Genomic DNA, 6,949 nt, shown 5'->3' on the forward strand with positions numbered 1-6,949 from the left:
AGTACAAATATATCATGTTCGATGAGTGTTACACTAACCTAGTGTAGCACTGACTTTGTATTCGGATACGCAAAATAAACTGAAGTAGTGCAAAGTTTATTACACTGTCAATTTTTGCAGTGCAGTTACTATTAGCGCGGTAAAATTATGGATCCTAACCGCGGACTTTTATTTCTTATAGCGAATTCGGTTGCTTGCACTGGTGCGCACTGAGTGCGCACTAAGGCTTGTTTACAGTCAATTCTTATATTTCCGAAGCGTCTTAAATATTCTTGAAATATTTCGTAGCCAGTAAAACGATCTGTATAGCATCCATACGGATTGTTTTCTGGCTAAATCGCTTTGAACATGCATTTAAGACAAAGTTAAGTATAAAAATTTACTGTAAACTGGCCTTGGTGTGCACTCGGTACGCACTAGTGCAAGCAACCGAATTCGCTATTAATGAAATTTTAGGTTAGCATCGATCGGACCTAGTGTTGCACTCGCACAAGACAAGTTTAGTGCAAAGCGAGTTCAGTGTGTAATTGCATCGAGTTGGTGTTGCACTGAGAAAGGTTAATACCGATCGGACCTAGTGCTGCACTTGTACAGTTCAGTGCAAAACGAGTTCAGTGTCAGTGCAAATCGGCCGAATTCACTATTAGTTTCCTCTCCATGTCTCCATTCACGTATGTTCCTACCACCCTGATTATCTTCTTATCTAATTTTATCTTACCTACCATAACTCCCTCTGACTCCTCCTCTTCCTCTGAATCCGTTATTGCTATCTCATTCTTTATACCTATAGTCATTCCTCCTGCTGCCCTTCCCTTCTTATTCTTTCTCGTTGCCGCTTGCATTCTCCATATATAACCTGCCGGTAATTTTTCTCTCATCTTCTTCCAACTTTTCTCCTCTACCCACGTCTCCATCAATACTACTGCCTCCCAATCTTCTAAACCATTCCAAAACTCTCTATCTTTGTTTCCTAGTCCTGCTACATTCCAAAACGCTATGCTTATTCCCTTCCCTTCATACCTGCTATCTCCCTCATCATCCTTTTTTCCCTTTTCTCTTTCCTCTACTTCCTGTTCTTCTTCTCTCTCTGTTCTCACTCTTTCTCCTCTATACTTTCCTAATCTATTTCCTCTCCTTTCCTCTTCTAATCCTTTCTTTTCCTCTTTCTTTTCTAATTCTTCCTCTACGTTTCTCTTTCTCTCCCTTCTTCCCTCTTTTCCTGTCTTCCTCCTCCCTCTGTTCTTCTCTTTCTCTCCCCTCTCCTCCCCTACTCGCCCCCCCTTTTCTCTCCATACCTTTCATCTTCCTCTCTGTCTCATATCCCCCCTCCCTTCCTCTTTCTCACCCCTTAACTCATCTATTCGCCCCCTTCTCCTTCCATATCCTCCCTTCTCCATCCTTTATTACTTCTTCTTCCTCATCCCACCTCCACCATTTCCCCTCTATCTGAATCCATCCATATCTCAGCCACACTCTCTTACCATTTTCCTTTTCCTTTCTTGCTATCTCCTCTATTTTCCACCTCATCCTTCTCTGCTTCCACGTTAAATCGTCTTCATTTTACACTCCTTTTTCTCCTAGCTTTCTCCTTTCTCTCATCAATCTCTTCTTCTCATCCAAATCTTCTATCTTTACCACCGCTAATTTTACTTCTCCTTCCTTTCCTTCCTCTATCCTCTTAATTTCCAGCCCTTCCTCTTTTACACCATTTTCTTTCATTATCTTCCTAATCTCTGTCTCTACCCTCTCTTTTCCGCCTCTTATCCCTCTTATTACTATATTCCTCCTTCTCCTTTCTCTCTCTTCCCTTTCTAGTTTTATCTCTATACCTCTCATCTTCCCCTCTAGCCTCTTCACCTCCTCATTTACCTCTCCTCCATGTCCATTCGTTCCTTGACCCCTTGTCTGCATCTCCTCCATTTTTTTCTCTATCTTTTCTATATGCTTTTTCATTTCCTCCTTCTCCTCCATCCACTTCTTCATTTGCTCCCTCCCTTCTCTTATTATTTCCTCTCTTTCTTTTCTTGCCTTCCTCTCCCTCTCTCTAAATTCCTCCTTCAACTCTTCCATCATTTTTCTGCTATCTTCCCTTACCTCTCTCCTCAGCTCCTTCATCATTTCCCTCAACACTTCCTCTATACTTCTCTCTTTTTCCCCTATCCCTTCCTTCGGCGATCTCATCGTTTTCCTACTCTTTTTAAATATGTCTTCCCCTCCACTACTATCCAACTCTATTCTTTTCCTTTTCCATATTTCCTCTAGCGATCCTGTACTCCCGCTTCTTCCTTTCTCTTTGTGACCGTTCAAATATGTAACTCCTGTGCAACGGATAGCCGTGGGAATTCGAGGGTCCGGCGGTGGGCAATTCGAAATGAGAGAGAGAGTCAGGTGTAATCTTAACTACTAGAATATATTTACACTTAAACTACATGTATCGCTTATAACTAACTTACAATTACCCTTATAAACTATTGCCGTTCTGACGGCGGTTCGCTGACGTGATCTGGCGCACGAGCGCTCCGAAAGGTATATAATCTGTGCGCGGCGATGATTTATTGGTCGATACGGTCGGCGGCGGCGCGGTAGTATCGGTTCGGGCCGGTGCGTTCGTACGCGGTTCGGTTTGCTCGGACTCGGCGCGGTACGGCGGTTCAGTGCGGGCGGCGCAGGCGCGGTATGTTCGGTGTCGGCGCAGTATACTGTCTGCTTGCCGGTGACAGCTCGCGGTCGCGGTTAGGTTGGGTGTTGTAAATACGAGCCACTCAACACGTGGCGAGGATTACAGGCTTCGCTCAGCGCGCGATAGCCCACGGAGAGGATCGTCACTCAACGCGTGACACGGTTCGGAGAGGATCTCCCGCTCAGCTCGCGGTTCTCGAGCAGACGCTCAACACGCGTCAGGATCAGAGACGGTTCGGTTTCTCGCTCAACTCGCGAGGTTGGAAGCGATTCGGACTCAGCGCGTCGTCACCGTCGGAAGACCTGCTCAGCTCGCTGGTCGGGATCTGGTGTCTCGGTGGATTTTTCGCCGTCTTTTATACTGTTCGGTCGTAGGTGCGGGACGGAGTGGTGCCGGGGAACTTGTGCGCGGTGGGGAGAGTCATTTGTTATTTACGGCACGTTACATCTTTTATTCTACTTATTCCTTTTAATTCTATTCTATCCTCTTGTATTTCCCCGCTGTTTTCATCCATTTCTAGATTTCCTTTCCCTATTCCTTCTCTACTCCTACTCTATGGCCTGCCTGGTCTACTCGCTTTCTCTTTCCTGTTTCCCCTCTATGTTCCGCCTACTCTATGCCTTCCGGCGCTCGCGCCTGGCGCCGCTCCTACTACTCTCACTACCTCTCTCCGAGCTTCTCACTCCGTGCCCTAACCTGTCACCTTGCGCTCTCTCCTATCTTCTCCTCTCACAATTCCCTTTTCACCCGCACCCTATCTCCCTCCTCTCCCTTCGTCCCTTTCCCTTCTCACACTCACCTCTACTCACTCTCGCTCTCACTTCGCTCCTCTCACTCTCTCTCTCGCCCTCTCAATTCCAGCTCGATTCTTACACGTGTCACTCTCATTCACACCGGAAACGGAAGTCTCCAGATAGCCTTATATATCACATCCAGTGCGAGGACGTGTACGAGACGATGAAACGTGATATTCATAGATTTGACACGAGCGATTATCCGGCAGATAACGCGTACGATATTCCATATGCTAATAAAAAAGTGCCAGGTTTAACGAAGGATGAGAATAATGGTGCGATAATGACGGAATTCATCGGGCTCAGAGCGAAGATGTACGCGTTGAGGGTAGACGGTAAGAAAGATACAAAGAAGGCTAAAGGCGTAAAGAGTAACGTGGTAGCGCGATCGATAACGTTCGACGATTCCACGCGGTGTCTCAACGATGAGATAGAAATGACTCGCCAACAGACTTGTATGTATAAGATCGAAGCTGCATGAGGTGTGCAATGTAGCCGAAACGAAAATCGCTCTGAGTCCGTACGATGACAAGCGATACGTTGTGCCCGATTCTACAGAAACACTGCCATGGGGACATTATAAAATACCATTGTAAATATTTTATAAATTCATTTTATTTTTTAATCAGCATAGATATATTTTATCCACATCGATTATAATAAATGTATACCATTGTAAAACATGTATAATAGATGTATGACATTGTAAATATTTTATCATTTATTTTTAGAAGACATGTAATCAACATAGATATTACAATAAATTGTCATGAGTGCGATGCACCGCACATCAGACGACGACCTCGCACGCGGCAAGGTGTCAGATAACCCCTGCCGCATGCGACGAAAACGAATACCCGGAACAAAGTACGAAACCATCGAAGCCGCGCATACAGTTGCTAAGGGAAAAACCGCTTACTAACCAATAAACGGCCTAACAACAGGGCCAAGCGCGGTTGATATAAAATGGAATGGAAAGGAAGGAAGGCGGGTCAATCTCGAGTAAACCACCAGAGTGTACGTTTCTGTATAGATTTTAATAAAAGGATTTTGGTAAAAATATTGGCTTATGGCCTTCCGGTTGTGAGTGTAATTCCGGCAACGACCCAATTACCGTGCTCCGATCCAGTCGGCAGCACAACACTGGTGGCAGCGGTGGGATCGCCATTAGTTGCACTCACGCAGAGGACCAAGGCCTGAAACCGAGAGAATCGAAGAAACCATTACTCAGTGATTGCAAGGAACCAAGGAGAACCCCGAGGCAACATTGAAATAAGTAAAAAGGAAGACCCCGGTAGCAGCGGAGGACTGGAGACGGCACAACGATCTTCACGAGGACGGCCCGATCTGCCCCGCCAGCAGACGCTAGCAGCGCAACCGGAGACGGCACCGACTCACCGCGCGGAGATCAGCTCAACCCGAGACGGCACTGACCTACCGCACGACGAGCAGCCAAGCAGCCAGGACAGCGGACAACAACATGCAGCGGTTCAACGTAGCGTGAGTCCGCACCCAATTATACTTAAGCGCGAACATGATCTACGAGTCATGTCCCAAATCATGTATTAACCAGCGCATTGTCCGCGAATGTCCCAGGACGGACAACCTCGTTTAACATTGACCCCCGATAACTCGTTATCGTTAAATAAACGTACATCCAACGCCGAAGAAACTTCCGTGATACAATACGCCGCGGACGCCTTAAGACACATACGTGATATTTCGCGCCACGTGCTTAACCTTACCCGCTCGAGCAGCGATAGTGAGGCGAGTCCTCCAACCAATGTTACAATCGACCGAGAATTTCCGTTCGACCCCAGCGATTTCAGCTTACTCGCGAATAACACCTCCGACCCCGCGAATAGCGTGGGTACTAGTAGACCCCGACACCCTCGACATACGAACACAATTTTCGATACCCCGACGTCACGACACCGACTTGACTTCAATCACGTCCGACGTACCTTATCGAACGCCATGGCACACCCAATTGCCAGCACATTCGGAGATCCCTTGCCGAACGCCACGTCGCAACCAATCGCTAGTACGTCCAATAACATCTTGGCGGACCCGCCTAACGCCGATGTTGACGCAGAAATTCAACGACTACATCAATCGCTAGAAAACGCAAACGTGAGCCCGCTAAATAGCAGAAGGGTCACCTTCAACGGGTCCCCTAGGGAGCGGGCCATGTTGCATGAACTACTACAAAAAATTCGCGAACTACGCATTAAAGTGAACGGACTAGAACGGGAAGAGCCCCCGCGGTCGGGAGAGCAACGGAGAGACTCTCAAAGCTTCCACGAACACGCGCTAGACTTAACATACGGTAGATCAACGAGTGATATCCGGAACCAACGCGGCTCGACAGTCAGTTTCCTGTCGTTAAAGGAAGCGCGGAGCATGATACCCGAGATCGACGGTAATTCGGCAAACCGCGTTCGAGAATTCTTAAACGTGAGCTCGAACGCGATGAAAAACATCCACCCGGCCGACGAACACACACTACTAGAGGCAATATTATGCACCAAGTTCAAAGGAAAGGCAATGATAGATTTCCACACGCGAACGAGAGAGAATTACGAACAATTGAAGCGTGAATAGGAACGCGAATATTTGTGTAAACGAAGCACGGCTCATTTACAATTAGAGTTTAACTCGCTCCGACAAAAACACACAGAAAACGCACAAGCTTTCGGGAGACGCGTAGAAGTCTTAGCCATGGAGCTATATGAAGCCATGGAAAACGGGAAAGCCCATACGGTAGATCAACAGCGAGCCATCCTAGAGAGCATAAAGGAGCAAGCACTCTGCAACTTTCAAATAGGCCTGCCCGAAGAGATCAGAGTGTTAGTGCGATCGCAGCATTACAGCACATTGCAGGAAGCGATTGCCGGCGCTAGCACCGAGAAAAAAGTTAAAGGCCCGAGCGCCCGGCAGAGCTCGTACCGACGCCCCGGCGAGAACAATACCGCAAAATACCCCGCCGACCCTGGAATCACGTGCCAGAAGTGCGGAAAAAGAGGGCACTACGGACGTGACTGCCGAAGCAGCCGATACGCAAATAGATTCTCCTTGCCGAAACCGGAGGGACGCCCACGAATTAACACGGTAGAAAAGTATTGCAACCACTGCAAAAAGGCAGGGCATGCACGCCACGAATGCTGGTCACTGCACGGACGGCCCGAGCGACGAAACTCGACACGCCGCGACAGCGATAACGGAACGAGACATACACGCGCCCATGGTACGGACAAACGAGACGCAAATACTAAGGCGATAAAAAATATAGAATCACATAGTAGCGACGAGGAAGACCAGACCAAAAAGGTTAAGAAAAATGCCGCCGCCTATCGTGTGACTCACGTCAAGGCACACCGTAAGGCCGATGCTGGCCTGGATTTAATCTCTCTGCCCACTCAGGAAGCCAAGAAAGGGAAGATAGAATTTCTTTTCGACACTGGAGCTACCGTTT

The 6,949-nt window shown here is 47.6% G+C and overlaps 1 protein-coding gene across 1 annotated transcript; it reads right to left on the bottom strand.

The window, feature by feature from the left end:
- Positions 1–1,560: 1,560 nt before the first annotated feature.
- Positions 1,561–2,181, bottom strand: LOC105557647 (uncharacterized protein PF11_0207-like). Its single transcript, XM_012004947.1, has one exon. The coding sequence runs from the start codon at positions 2,179–2,181 to the stop codon at positions 1,561–1,563; it is 621 nt and encodes a 206-aa protein (XP_011860337.1).
- Positions 2,182–6,949: the final 4,768 nt, after the last annotated feature.

This window comes from Vollenhovia emeryi, unplaced genomic scaffold, assembly GCF_000949405.1.
Source record: "Vollenhovia emeryi isolate VEMERY1.0 unplaced genomic scaffold, V.emery_V1.0 DF939437.1, whole genome shotgun sequence".
NCBI lineage: Eukaryota > Metazoa > Arthropoda > Insecta > Hymenoptera > Formicidae > Vollenhovia > Vollenhovia emeryi.

What these genes read in the sequence shown, in the direction of transcription:
- LOC105557647 (XM_012004947.1), bottom strand. Translation starts at nt 2,181, where the DNA reads ATGAGATCGCCGAAGGAAGGGATAGGGGAAAAAGAGAGAAGTATAGAG.